The sequence below is a fragment of the Lepidochelys kempii genome, chromosome 5 (genome assembly GCF_965140285.1).
Source record: "Lepidochelys kempii isolate rLepKem1 chromosome 5, rLepKem1.hap1, whole genome shotgun sequence".
NCBI lineage: Eukaryota > Metazoa > Chordata > Testudines > Cheloniidae > Lepidochelys > Lepidochelys kempii.
This window is the reverse complement of record NC_136384.1, coordinates 38,863,252-38,876,965: the sequence shown is the minus strand read 5'-3', so window position 1 is coordinate 38,876,965 and position 13,714 is coordinate 38,863,252. Positions and strand designations below refer to the sequence as shown.

Below are 13,714 nucleotides of genomic sequence, written 5' to 3'. Positions count from 1 at the left end.
GGGGGTTGGACTAGATGACCTCCTAAGGTCCCCTCCAATCATGATTGATTGAGTTCAGGGAGGGGAAAGCTGCATGGTACAGCAAGGTGAGATGATCCAGCCACGGTTATTAAATTTCAAACATTCTTGCATGGTAACTGTACCAATACATTAATCTTTCGTGATGAGAGAGTTCAAGCTTCTTGCTATTTTGTTTCTATCAGCATTTCTTTCACAAGACTGTGACTGCTCCTTTCGTAACCACAAATACCATAAAGTGACTTTTTCCCTCTCTCACTCACCAGGCTGTGGTGGTGGTAATGTTTACATTTTTCATTTTCAAATTTACTGGAAGAAAGTTACGTGAATTCCTGAACTAGTACACAAGGGGGAAACATATAAGTTCAAATTGTATTATTGTTCAACTTTGTGTGATGGAATTCTGCTAGGGGGTCAGAGGAGTAGGTAGCAAAATTTGGAAAATAGATTTTAGATGTGTGTTCTTAAGATTTTTTGGGGGGAAACTGTAACTAGGAAAGGTAATTAATTTAAATAAATCTCTCAAATCTTGTTTAAACTAGGTCTGCTACAGAAAAACAAAAAGGCCATTGAAGCACTTCGGGTTTCCTGTCTTCTGCTGCCACCAGAAAATCGGAAAAAGCTGCAACTACTGATGAAGATGATGGCAAGGATCAGCCTCAACAAAGATCTGCCACCTCTTTGTGACTCAGCTGGGACCAGAACACTGGTATGCATATTTCTAATGTGAAAAACCGAGCAAGGCTTATGAAATCTTGAAACAACATAGATGAAAGATTCTTGTTAATACATACAAAATACAGTACACTTTGGAGATGATAGCAAACAAAGTTCAGTTGATGATTTCAGCCATATAGATCGTGATTGATGAGAGCACCATTTGGAAGTTGGAAGTTCTCCCTGTTTTCATGGAAATGGATAACAGTCATGAGTTGTAACCTAAATACTTGGTCTCCCACAGTATCAAATTTGTTTAAACTGAACAGGCTGCTGTACTTTGAGAACCTCTGGTGCCTTCAGGGTGAAACTTTGACAAGCAATTTATTTGTAAAAGATTCTAGTGAGATACCATATTTCTTTTTTTTTATATTCTAACAGTTGAGGAAAAACTTCATGGCTATGTTACCGCAGTTTGAGAGAACAAGTAGGGGCCACTTAAAGATTATTATGGTTTTAATATGGAGTATCGGATACACAGAGAATGGTTTTGGCCATGAGGCTTTTACTGCAGCAGAGTGCTTCAGGGGAGGGGAGGGATGGCTAGTTTCCCACTCCCCCAGATAGCAGGATTTCGGATGGACTGCTATAGAGGGAAGTAGTGTGTGTGGGAGGGATGGTGCCTCTAGTAATCTGCTTTCCTTTCTCCCCCTTCACAGAAATTGCATCTGGGGGGACGGTGTGTGATGGGAGATGCTTCAGGTGGACTGCAGTCACTGCCTTTTTCAGACATAGATTAAAGGTTAAAGAGAGATTGTTGTGTGTATACAGAGCCCAGAATTTGATTTACTTAGTGCTCATCCATAGGAAAATGTATGCCAGACTCTCAATATTTTTGTTCACCACTCTGCTATAAAAATGTTGGCTTTAAGTGCCATTTTTATTAGATTTTGACAAAGTCATGGTTTATGCTCAGACCCTCTCTCCAACCCTGTTTCCTGTGTTTGTGTTGCTGCTAACACCAATGACAGTATAGTGAGGACAAGGAAGTACAGTAAGCAGTGCAAAGTCACATAGCCATATTTTCACTATCCCCTTGGTTCTATGTCACATGGAATCTTTGCCATTTATGTCTAATAGAACAAATGGCATTCTTGCCTTTGAGTATTTTGCAAATAAAAGCACAAAAGAAAATTAATCATGTCCCTTTCACTGTAAAATGAAATCAGAGTGAATGCTCCTATATTTGTTTTTAGTGATTAAGATTTTAATTAACTATACATGATAACTTGATTAAAACCTCCTAAGTGCCATTATTTTTAGTGGTGTAATCTATCCTCTGTGTGTATTCTATACAGTGTTTTAATGTAACAGTTGAAAAGTTAGTCTGTTGCATGTGGCAGAGAAGTAGAACTCCATTTGCCTGCTGTGCTTACAGTGGCAAGTAGTGACTGGAAAATAGACAAAAGATGATTGCAATTAATTATTACAATTATTACAACTAATGTGGTAGCTTGCACCTGTGTCTAACCAGCTGTGGTAATTTGGGTCCAGAGCTGCATGACAATGAGCTGGACAGCTTTCTGGAATCTAGTTAGAATTACTTAAAAACATTTTCTTTGTTTAACAATAAGGAAATCCAGATAACCTTGTGACTTTCCACTACGTAACAGTCCATGATTTATTATAATGAAATACTACTCTTGTTTTCTGTTTGGTTTGATATCCCATGTGAAATGGCTATCTTTTCAGGTCTTAACAATAATGGAGTTTATTTCCAGTAGTCTAGGTTTGAAATAAAGGCTAGACTATGCAACTGCACCCCTGGAACAATCTAATATATAGTGCAAACAATACATTCATCAGTCTGGTTTAACAGTTTCACTTACACCAATATTTAAACAAGTATTGTGTATTGGAAACACGTTGCTTCTGTTGAAGTCTACACTTTGAAACCATTTACAATTTTTCCTGCAAACAAGGAAAAATATATACGTCGTTTCCTGATTTTTATTTCAGATGGTTCAAGCGTTTTCTCGTTGCATCCTCTGCTCTAAAGATGAAGTGGATTTGGATGAACTGCTTGCTGCTAAACTAGTAACATTCCTGATGGACAATTGCCAAGAGATCTTGAATGTTCCCTCCTCCTTACAGACTGTCATAGAGGAGCATGTAGTACATCTCCGAAGAGTCCAGGTAGGGCTAATAGAAGTGTTCGTTCTGTCATCACATGACATTTCTCCCTTCTGTTCCTAAAAACAAGACAAGTCTTACAGCTTTTGCTATCTCTCTGATATCTTAGGCATTGCATATAGCATGAATGAATTGCTGCTGCCAGCAACACGTTATATACATTGTATATTTATACAAACCCTAAGTAGACCTCAGGTAGTTCAGGCAAAGTAATAGTGAAGGGGGAGACTATACCCATTGCATGTCATGAAGCATTGCTTTTTGGTGATGGTCTAATGAAACATGGTGGGGGCGGGGATTTGCGACCTGATTTAGGGTAAAATTTTCAAAAGCTCCTAACTGACTTGAGTTCCTAAATCCCAGTCGCATTTATGAAAGTTTTATCTAAAATTTAATTCAGTGACAAAACACCAACCTGCACGTGGGGAAGGCTGGGGGTTGTAGCAGTGGCTGAGCTAGTGATTCATGGCTTGGGGGAGAACATTTTATTCTTCTTGATCTCCAGGGAGATCCCAATTCTAAAAGGATGAAGAGGAAAACAAAGTAAAAAATCAAAGAGAAATAAGAACCCTAGTTATGGATAGCATGTAAGTTATTTTCAGCCGTACTAAGATGAACCGACTCGAGAAGGCACTCAGCCAAATTTAAATGAATCCTTAACTGCTTCTTCTGTCAGGGATAAAAATCCCTATCCACTTACTGCAGGTGAACTCCGGAATGTATTCAGTCATACCTAACCTACAATACTAATGGCTATCTTGTTCACCTAGAGCCAGGAAGTATCTTTTCCAGTATGGCAGGACAGAGGTCAACACAGATCCTCATTCAGCAACTCCAGCAGATGGTCTAAATTAGCTGGCTCACAAATTTTGAAGCTTAAAAAGGAAACTTAATTATTTCCTTTTTCTCCTCCTGGGCTGGTTCTGCTTCAGAAGTATGGGTTTCAAATGTCATATAAAAGGGAAGCCTTGTGGAATTTCAAGGGATGTCTTCTCTTCTAACATGTCTGCCACTATATTTATATTTAAAAAAATCTGGATATTAGATGCCATAATCACAGTGCCACCCTTGTAGTCTTGTGCAGGAATTTATTTTTGATTCTTTTTAGTCCCTCCCAGAGAGAAGGTGTTTGCCTCTTTTTGTTAAATCTGTTAAGGGAAGTCAAGCTTCACAATGGCTTAGCGCCACTCAACCTTTTTATGTTCAATAGTTCTTCATAATCCTAATTTCACTTTCTCACCAGTCCTGGTGATTGATGTTTCCTGCAACTCAGGAAAATTTCTTTTTGCTTTATAGAAAAATGAGATTCTTTGTCTCAAGACCTATACCTTCCCTTAATAACCTTGTCCCTTGTATTAAAGGACTTGCATTACCCATTCTGCCATGTTCCCAAACCTCACCCTTTACCCCAGCCCTCCCCAAGTATGGAAGGTGGACAATATCCTCCTTGCCCTCTTCCAATCCTGCATGTATAGACATTAGTCTTAATGATCCTTCATTACCCTTTATGAGAGAGGACTTAGTTCCCCTGATAACTCCCAGCGCAGCTTCTGAGAATATCTGTAGGGGCATGTTCAGTTAGGCAAACCTTTGTGAGTCATTTGCCCCAAAGCCATCAGTACAATTTATTCATACAGAAAGTACATACAGGATCAGAAGGCTAGAACAATGGGGAGAAGCAAGATCAACTCCTTACTGAGGCTGTTGTACAAACCATTAGCTAACACTGTGTTTCGCTGACTTAGCAGAACCTCTCAACTGTTTGCGTTTTGTTGTTGTTTGTTTGAGTTTTACCCAAGTCATTCACTGATTATTTGAAGGTAGGATGGGAGGGAGTTTAATGTAGTTCACTCTGTGCTTTACTTATTTTTTCAGACTGATTTCGCGACTAAATTTAAAATAATGACTTCAAAGTTTGAGTCCTTTTTGTGACTGATTTAGCAAGAGATAGATTTATCTTGTAAAATCTTCACAGTAACACACATAGAACTGCAGCCTTAAGTGTCACACTTTCTAATACTTTTCTGCTCTGTCTTTCAAAGCTTTAGTGTCTCTGAAGAGCTGTGAAGTTTGCTATTGTATAACACTGTAACATGCCGGCTCCTGTTAGATTAGTTTGGATTGTGGTTTTGTTTACTCTGTTTCATAAATGAGTGGTTGTATGTTTTATTGTCAGTTATTTGGACGACATGCAAATCTTCCTCCCTCCCCCATACCAATAGAGTTAGGTGTGTTTACTATGCCTATAGCGCCTTAGATTGTTTGATTAATCAATTACTATGTCTTCTTCTTTTTCTTTCATATGGCTTGTAGTTGTTGTTACCTACTCAAATTTATATCTAAGTTTGATAGCCGGCACATTGCCGCAGCAGTGAGCTGGTGAACGTCCTTCAGGCCCCCGGCAAAAGAATGAAGGGAACATTCAGCTATGATGTGCTCTATCGTTTTGTGCCTGGTGACCACAGTCGCATACAGGTGTTTGCCTCATTTTCCATTTAAAGAGGGTTTGTCCACATCTCCCATGAGATGTCCTGATGCGATTCAATCTGCACCAGTCTTTCCGACATAAATCAAAACCTGGTGGTTCCTCAACAGGATCAACGACAAGCTGTTTGTTTTGAGCAGTCAAGGTGCTCTATGTGACTCTCCATTGAGCCTCAGCATCAAAGTTGGGTGTAAGGATCTTAATACGGTTCCATAGAGGGGTGCGGAATTTTAATCTAGTCTTTGGTGGGTTCTGCAAGTCATGGTGCAGTTGGATCGTCGTATTTGCATTGACATGATTAAGAAAGTGAGATGTTTGAGCAGCTCTTCTAAACTGTGGAGGAGGCTGGATGTGCGACAGGACCGGGGAGCCAGTCAACTGGAGTAGATTTGAGCTTCCCCGACACTATGCGCATAGCATTATTGAGTTGAGTGTCAAGGAGTTTAGTGTGAGTGCTATGAGACCACACTGGTGCACAATATTCAGTTGCAAAATATACCAAGGCAATTGTTGCGGTTCGTAAGATCCGTGGACTGGAGCCCTAGGATGTTCTGGCCAATTTTCTGATAAGCGCAACAAGGGACTTGACCTTATTGTGGGTGTTCTCGAGATGTTGTCGAAAGGTCAAACTCTGGTCCAGTGTAACGCCAAGATACTTTGGATTAGCTTCGTGGCTGATGCTGTCACCGCAGATCTGCACATCAAGTTTGGTGTTAGCCATTTTATTGTTCAGATGAAAAGCAGTTACCATGGGTTTTTTTTGGATTAGGCCTAAGTTTCCAGGATTGGAAATAATCAGCAATTGTGCTAAGATCCTGGGTTAGGGTGCAGCTGATGGTATGGAGGCTTGCATGCTGAACAGCGAGGGCATGAATTTCCTTGACTCCGTTGCTGGTATATCTGCAGTGTATAGATTAAAAAATATTGGGGCCAGGACAGAGCCCTGAGGGATGCCCGAGTTAAGAGTTCTTGGTCTCCTGCCTCAATGTGGCTGGTAAGTGAAGCTACTTGGTCACAGCAGCTCCTCTTCAGGCGAAATCCTGCCTGCTCCAATGGGAGGATGTCTTCAATAATATCAGCCAGACGGTGGAGCAGCATGTGTTCCATGAGTTTGCTGGTGGTTGAGAGGAGAGAGATGGGGCAGTAGCTGATTATGTCCTCTGGGGGTTTCCCAGGCTTCAGTAGGGCAACCACTGTTACCTGTCACCAGCTTGTTGGCACTTCTCTAGTTCTATGCATGACAGTAAAAAGCGCCGCCAGCCATTGCCGTCCCCCTCTCCCCAGATTTTTGAGAAACTCTGGAGGAATACCATCAACCCCTGCAGCTTTCCAGCTTTTGGTTTCCAACAGCTCAACATTGATCTCCTTGACAGAATATGGGGAAGAGAATGGGGATTCCTCTGGGCATTGTTGAAGGTTTCTTCAGAGTTCCCGCTGGAACTTCTGACATGTAATCTTGTCTGTCGGAGTCTTGCTGTTAGAAAGAAGATGAGAGCACCTTTTGTTAAGTGCTGCGTTTTGGCTGGATTCCTCCAAGTTGCTGCAAAAAAGCCCTTGCCTTGCAGCTTGAATGGGTGAAGTCAAGGCTTTCAATGGTCACTTTCCACCTTTCCAGGCGCGCCAAATTCAAGGACCAAAGCAGCATAGGGCTTATCTAGGTTGCCGCTCTTTTCATATTCCCTCAGGAGAGACTGATTCTTTTGTCCAGCAGGGGATGAAAGCCTTGCAGTGTCCACACGGATTGTACTTTTTAGTGGTTGATTTTAGGATGTTTGTAAAATGACCAAAGTTTCTAGGTACCGGTTACGAGCCGTGAGATCCGAGGTTCTGTTTCTGAAGTGTAGGCGGGCCAGTCAGCCTTGCAGAATTTCCAACGTGGCTTTGTCACAGACTGCAGAAGAGGCATTTCTAGGCCAATCTGGAGGATGACTGGGCAATGTTGGCTATGCGGGAAGTGACTCAGGATGGTTCTTGTTGTGGCCAGTAGGACACCTGCGCTATTACAGGTCATAAAACACAGGTCAGGGTTGTGATCCTTTGTCCACATCGTAGACCAGAAAGATCCAGGTTGCTTCAGATCATAGAGCAGGTGGAGGTCTTCAAGGAAGGCCCATTCTGTGATCTGCTCCCCGGCTGTGTCATTTGAGCAGTATCCCCAGTCTTGGTGATGGCTGTTAAAGTCACCTGTGTAAATGGCCAGATGAGGAAGGTAAGGTAAGATGGGATCAGGCCACATGATGTTAGGTGGCTTGTATATGTTTACTATAACGATGTCCCTGATTCTAATCACTTCCACTGGTCGCTAATTCTTTCAAACTTCCACATCCACTAGTCCATTTCACATATTGTTATTTTATTATTATTGTATTATTGTTTGAATAGGATGGTCTTCGAGGATTCACGAGGGGTAATCCGCTTTTCCCCTGGACATCCCTCCAACATTAAGTTGGTATATTCGGAGGACTGGCCCAACTGTTCTTTTTTGGTCCTAGAAAGGATAGTTTGAGGAAGTGTAATTGGTGCTGCGTTCACTGGGAGGTCGGTAAAACAACTTCCAGTGACCAACTGCCAACATTGTTGTGTTGGTGGATTTGCACAAAACACAGAGCACAAAAAACACCAGCACTTAACAGAAGCACCACATGAAGGTTGTCATCTTGCTCCCAATTACTATGCAATAACGTAGAACTGAGTGACAAGGAAAAAGTGTAAGATTAAATTCATTAATTTGGAGTAAATGCTTGTTCATCTAAATCTGCACAGGAAATTCTATTGTAGTGTTCTGCAACTGAGTTAAGATTGCAGGGTGTCCTACATATTAAACTGTCCATGTTAAGATTCTGGGACATGTTTTACATGGTTTCAAGGGTTTTTTTAGTGGTCATAATAGTACTCTGCCCCTCTCTGACATCTTTCAACCAAGGATCTCAGTCAACTTTCTAATCTTTGCTTTACAGGGATTTTGGGAAATATAATTCATCCCTTCCTGCCAATAAAGTGGTGTTGGAAACAGTAGAGGACCAATCAAAGGGTTATGGATTTCTGAGACTGCCAAATCCCTCTTTGTGCGTGCCTGCACACACACACACACACTCTCTCTCTCTCTCCCTCCCCCCCCCCCCCCTTTTGGCAGACTCTGCAATTTCCCGATGGAGGAAGTATGTGGGGGAGGGTGGGGGAGAAGAAGCCGCTTAATAGCTGTTCACTCTCCTTCTGCCAGCTAGCTGCTTCTTGGTGCTATCCTCACTTACTCAGATCCTATCACTGCACTCCCCCGCCTCTCCTCCACACTGTCTGTTTCCTAACACCTCTATTTATTTACCTTCTTTCCACAGGTGCCAGGGTTCTCTCTCCTCCTCCTCTCCTTAATTTATGATGAAGTGCTTTAGTGATTCTGTATTTCTACAATAAATGGCCTGGGTGAACTGAAGCATCAACATGTTTCTTGATTTGATCAAGGTCACACAGTGGTCAGTGAATAACACCGGCCCTCTCTTTAATCAAGCCAATTTTTCCAGATTTATTCTTGAAATTACAGTCCTTTCCCCCCCACCCCCTTTCTCCTTCAGATTAAATATGCAGACGCTGATACTGATACAACTCTTCCTGCTCCGTCGTTTTGTCGCCAAATCAGTACAGATGAATTTGAATACCAAAGAGTAAATGGCTCTCAAGAACCACTGGCAGCTCTGTTGGAAGAAATTACAATGAATAAAGAAATATCTGTTAAAGACAAGAAGAAGAAGCTGAAGCAGGTAAAGAAAACTCTCAAAAATCATTGCTTGTGTTTTCTTTTCAACCTCTGTGTATGTGACGGATTTGATATTATTTGCTTCTCATCTTTTACATCTGTATAAAGACCAGTTTTATAGTTTTTTAATCCTTGAGGATTAAGTTACAGTGAACTAAAGACACATCAAATCGTGACTGAGAACATCCTCATGGGGAGGGATGCAGGGGTGTTAACATACTTTTATGTATGCAAATTGACTTTGCACTTTTGGTTGATTTCCTTTTACTTTCCTGAGTGTTCCTGTGTAGACATGGCTTTAGATTAATGAAGTTAAAAGATGGAAATGTTTTTTTGTGTACTTTGAGATTTTGAGGCGTTTTCATAAAAAAGTCTGTATCAAATTATAAGCTTCCAGTTCTCAAAAGGAAAAGGAAACTGGCGTTAAAACTTAGAATGTAGACACTCTCTTGTAGATTGAATAATTGTAATTTATTTTTACTTTAATTTCTCACAGTAGGGGCTTTGCAGTAAAACAAATCCTATTGGAAAAGACGACCAAGTTTTAAATGCATAGTTCTAGACTGCATGGCACAGGAAAGCATATTTTTACTGACTTGTGTAACTGAGATTTGCTTTGTTTGTTTCTTTTTTAAGTAGTTGAATTAGTAATGTCAAGCTTTTGCTGTGGAGTTTTGTTTAAACTGTACTTCTTTTTTAGTTTCAGAAATCCTACCCTGAAGTGTATAAAGAACGATTTCCTACTCATGAAAGTGAGGCAGTGCTGTTTCCGGAAAAAAATAAACAGAAACCACAACTGCTGATGTGGGCATTGAAAAAGCCTTTTCAACCATTTCAAAGAACCAGAAGCTTTCGAATGTAACATTTCCAGAGTCATTAGTGAACTGTATCTCCGTATATTAGCGATCAGATAGATCTTGTGCAAATGTAACCTAAATAGCATTTAATGACTGGAAAAAAGTTTAACTACTGAAACAGTGGGAAAAGGTTGTAATGGCAAAATGTTTTGGAGGGGATGCTATATTGAGCCATTATCAGTATTTTTGTCACTGGCTATTTTTAATGATTTGTTATTTTTAAGTACAAGATGGGTAATCATTATGAATGATAATATGGAAAAAATTCTTTGCTTTTATACTTTTAGTTGTCATTTCAAGTGTTAGATGTATTTTTATGTATATATTTCACTGTCTTGTTTGTCACTGGTCAACAGCATTTTTCCTGAAAAGGAGATTGTATTATCTTTGTTTATAGCTGGCATGCCTGAGGGATTAAAACATTGTACATACTTGGGTGAACTTGAAACACTGGATCTTGTACTGCATTGCTGATTGTGTCTCAGGTAGTAGCCCTGATATATTTTATAATGCTGATTTCAACAGTGTACCCTTTGTTTCCTCATTCTTATGTTGCACTGGGGCCTGATCCAGCACCTGTTGAAGTTCCATTGACTTCATTGGTGCATGGCCAGGCCTTTGAAAACTCACATGATCTTACTAAATATTGCTGTACAAAATTAGTTACTAACTGGATGGAAGTTACGCATTTTTATCTGAAAATCAAATGCCTTATATTTTCTGTGAAAAAGGAGGTATTTGTGGCAAGGTCAAAAATTAAATAAGAACTACAGATTTTATTTTTAATGAGGATGCATTTGTTCTATATAACGAATTCTACTGTTCTTTTGTATATATTTTGGTTGTACTTGAACTGCAGTACTTCCAATTTTTTCAGTTATTAAAACAAAACTTTTAAAGGTCATTCCCTGGAGGCAGTGGTTTTCATCATAGCCATCTGGTTCTGGTTCTGGTTCTGGTGGGACCCAACTGAGAGTGCCAATTCAGGACAAACTGCTTAAAGCAAGGCAGTTACAGCCCAAGGCTGTGGTTTCTATGCACACCAAGGCAACCCAAACCAGACAGACAGAGAAGACTTTGGTTTTACCCCACTGGCTAACCACAGGTCACACAAACAATTCCCTTAGACACTCCAGTTTCCCAGTATCACCACCAGTGCCACACGTTATGGGGATGAATGGTTATGAAAACCAATACCCCAGTAAAGGAAAAAAGGTTCTCTCAATCCCAAAGGACCAAGCTCCAGACCCAGGTCAATATACAAATCAGATCTTACCCACAAATAATGCTGTTGCCAATCCTTTAGAATCTAAAATCTAAAGGTTTATTCATAAAAGGAAAATATATAGGTGAGCGCTAGAATTGGTTAAATGGAATCAATTACACAGAGTAATGGCAAAGTTCTTGGTTCAGGCTTGCAGCAGTGATAGAATAAACTGCAGGTTCAAATCAAGTGAAGTGAGCTGTAGCTCACGACAGCTTATGCTGTAATAAATTGGTTAGTCTCTAAGGGGCCACAAGTACTTCTGTTCTATCCACAGCTGGGATGGGTCATCAGTCCTTGGGTCAAAGCTTCAGTGTAGCAAAGTTCCTCCAGAGGTATGAAGAAGGATTGAAGACAAGATGGAGGAGCTGCAGCAGCTTTTTATATTTTCTTGCCATGTGGTCTTTCTTTCTTCGTTCCATAGACAAGCTGTCCATCACATGGCATGGAAAAACCTCAGAGTTCTGACCATAGGCACATGCCTGCATACCTTGCTGAGTCACAAGGCGTGTTTGCCTTCTCTCAATTGGGTCAGTTGTATAGCTGATGGTACTTAATAGGCCAGCAAGCAGGCTAGGCAGAGCTGACACCAACTTGTCTGGGGTGTCACCCAGAGTATGTCTACACTACGAAATTAGGTTGAATTTATAGAAGTCGTATTTTTAGAAATCATTTTAATATATTTGAGTGTGTGTGTCCCCACAGAAAATGCTTTAAGTGCATTAACTCGGCGGACTGCTTCCACAGTACCGAGGCAAGCGTCGACTTCCAGAGTGTTGCACTGTGGGTAGCTATCCCACAGTTCCCGCAGTCTCCGCTGCCCATTGGAATTCTGGGTTGAGAGCCCAATGCCTGATGGAGCTAAAACATTGTCGCGGGTGGTTCTGGGTACATATCATCAGACCCCCATTCCCTCCCTCTCTCCCTCCCTCCGTGAAAGCAGCAGCAGACAATTGTTCAGTGTCTTTTTTCTGTGCAGATGCCATACCAAGGCAAGCATGGAGGCCGCTCAGCTCACTTTGGCAATTAGGAGCACATTAAAGCACATTAAACACCAAACAGGAAATGAGATTCAAAAGTTCACGGTTCTTTTCCTGTCTACCTGGCCAGTGCATCTGAGTTGAGAGTGCTGTCCAGAGCGGTCACAATGGAGCTCTCTGGGATAGCTCCCGGAGGCCAGTATCGTCGAATTGTGTCCACAGTACCCCAAATTCGACCCGGCAAGGCCTATTTAAGCGCTAATCCACTTGTCAGGGGTGGAGTAAGGAAATCGATTTTAAAAGCCCTTTAAGTAAAAAAAAGGGGCTTCATTGTGTGGACGGGTGCAGGTTTACATCGATTTAACGCTGCTAAATTCGACCTAAAGTCCTAGTGTAGACCAGGGCCCAGAAGCATAGCATAAGTTTGAAATACAGACATTATAGAGCTAATATTCATAACTTCAACTACAAAAATGACACACACATATAGACAGCATAATTATAATCAGCAAACCATAACCTTGTCTTAGCTCATTTGACCCCCTTTATATAAGATTTGGTGCCACTATAGGACCTTGGTTGCAATGATGATCTATACGATCCCAGATTATGTCAATAATGTCCCACCTTCATATCTGTAATGAGCCACAGTTCTGAAAGAGTTGAGTCTGAGTCTCCACAGTGGACTCTATTGTAGGGCTGAGGGTGGTTTAAAAAACCTTGATCAACTTCCCACTTTCAAGTTACAAGGAATATAAAGAGGTTGGCTGTAGTATGAAGGCTGGTTGGTAACTGGCTAATCTTGTCATTGCCCCTGAGAGAGCAGAGCTCTAGGTGCTGAACTATAATCAGACCTGAGGGTGTTCCCTGTGAGTTGTAGGAGCTTGCAGCTTAAATCCCTGGTCAGGCAGGAGTGGATTGAATGATCCCATCCCAAGGAGAGTGACCGCTCAAGGTCTGAGATGTGAGGTACCCCCAAGGAAACCACAAATCAGTCAGGTGCAGTTACCTCTAGAACTGAGACACTTAGGACTTGTTTTCAGAAACTAGTTTCAGAAACAATTTTCCCATGTAATTTTGCTTTTTAATTCCACAATAGTCATAAGAACAAGGCTTGGGCAAAGCACTACTTCCCACCCCTTTCCCAATTTTTACTGGCTTCTCTCTTGTTCCATCTTAAAGAAGGGAGTGTCAACAGCCTAACTGGCCATTTAAAAAAAAAAATGAAATTGTTGCTGAGATAGATCGGCAGTGGTCTTCATCTTTCTTCGAAAGATCAATTTTACCATAGAATATAAATTCCTTTTTACTACAGGTCTTCTTTTTTCTATCTGTAACCCATGCTAACACACTGGGCTCGTTCTCCCACCTAGTGACTTGCTCACAGAGATTTATCTGCCACTGCCTCCAAGTTTATGGAGCAGGTCCTTCAACTCAAGTATAGATTATTCTTTCAGATCATTAGTTTAATCACCACAGGCAACCCCTCCAGGGGTGTGAATGCACATG

The 13,714-nt window shown here is 41.1% G+C and overlaps 1 protein-coding gene across 1 annotated transcript in view; it reads left to right on the top strand.

Moving 5' to 3' along the window:
* Positions 1-10,814, top strand: part of DEPDC1B (DEP domain containing 1B) — a 61,284-nt gene extending 50,470 nt beyond the window's left edge. The window contains exons 8-11 of the mRNA XM_073346190.2: positions 561-727; positions 2,695-2,871; positions 8,923-9,108; positions 9,805-10,814. Of these exons, the coding sequence (XP_073202291.1) occupies positions 561-727; positions 2,695-2,871; positions 8,923-9,108; positions 9,805-9,966 (692 nt within the window). The 3' untranslated portion in view covers positions 9,967-10,814. The remainder of the gene's footprint in view (positions 1-560; positions 728-2,694; positions 2,872-8,922; positions 9,109-9,804) is intronic.
* Positions 10,815-13,714: the final 2,900 nt, after the last annotated feature.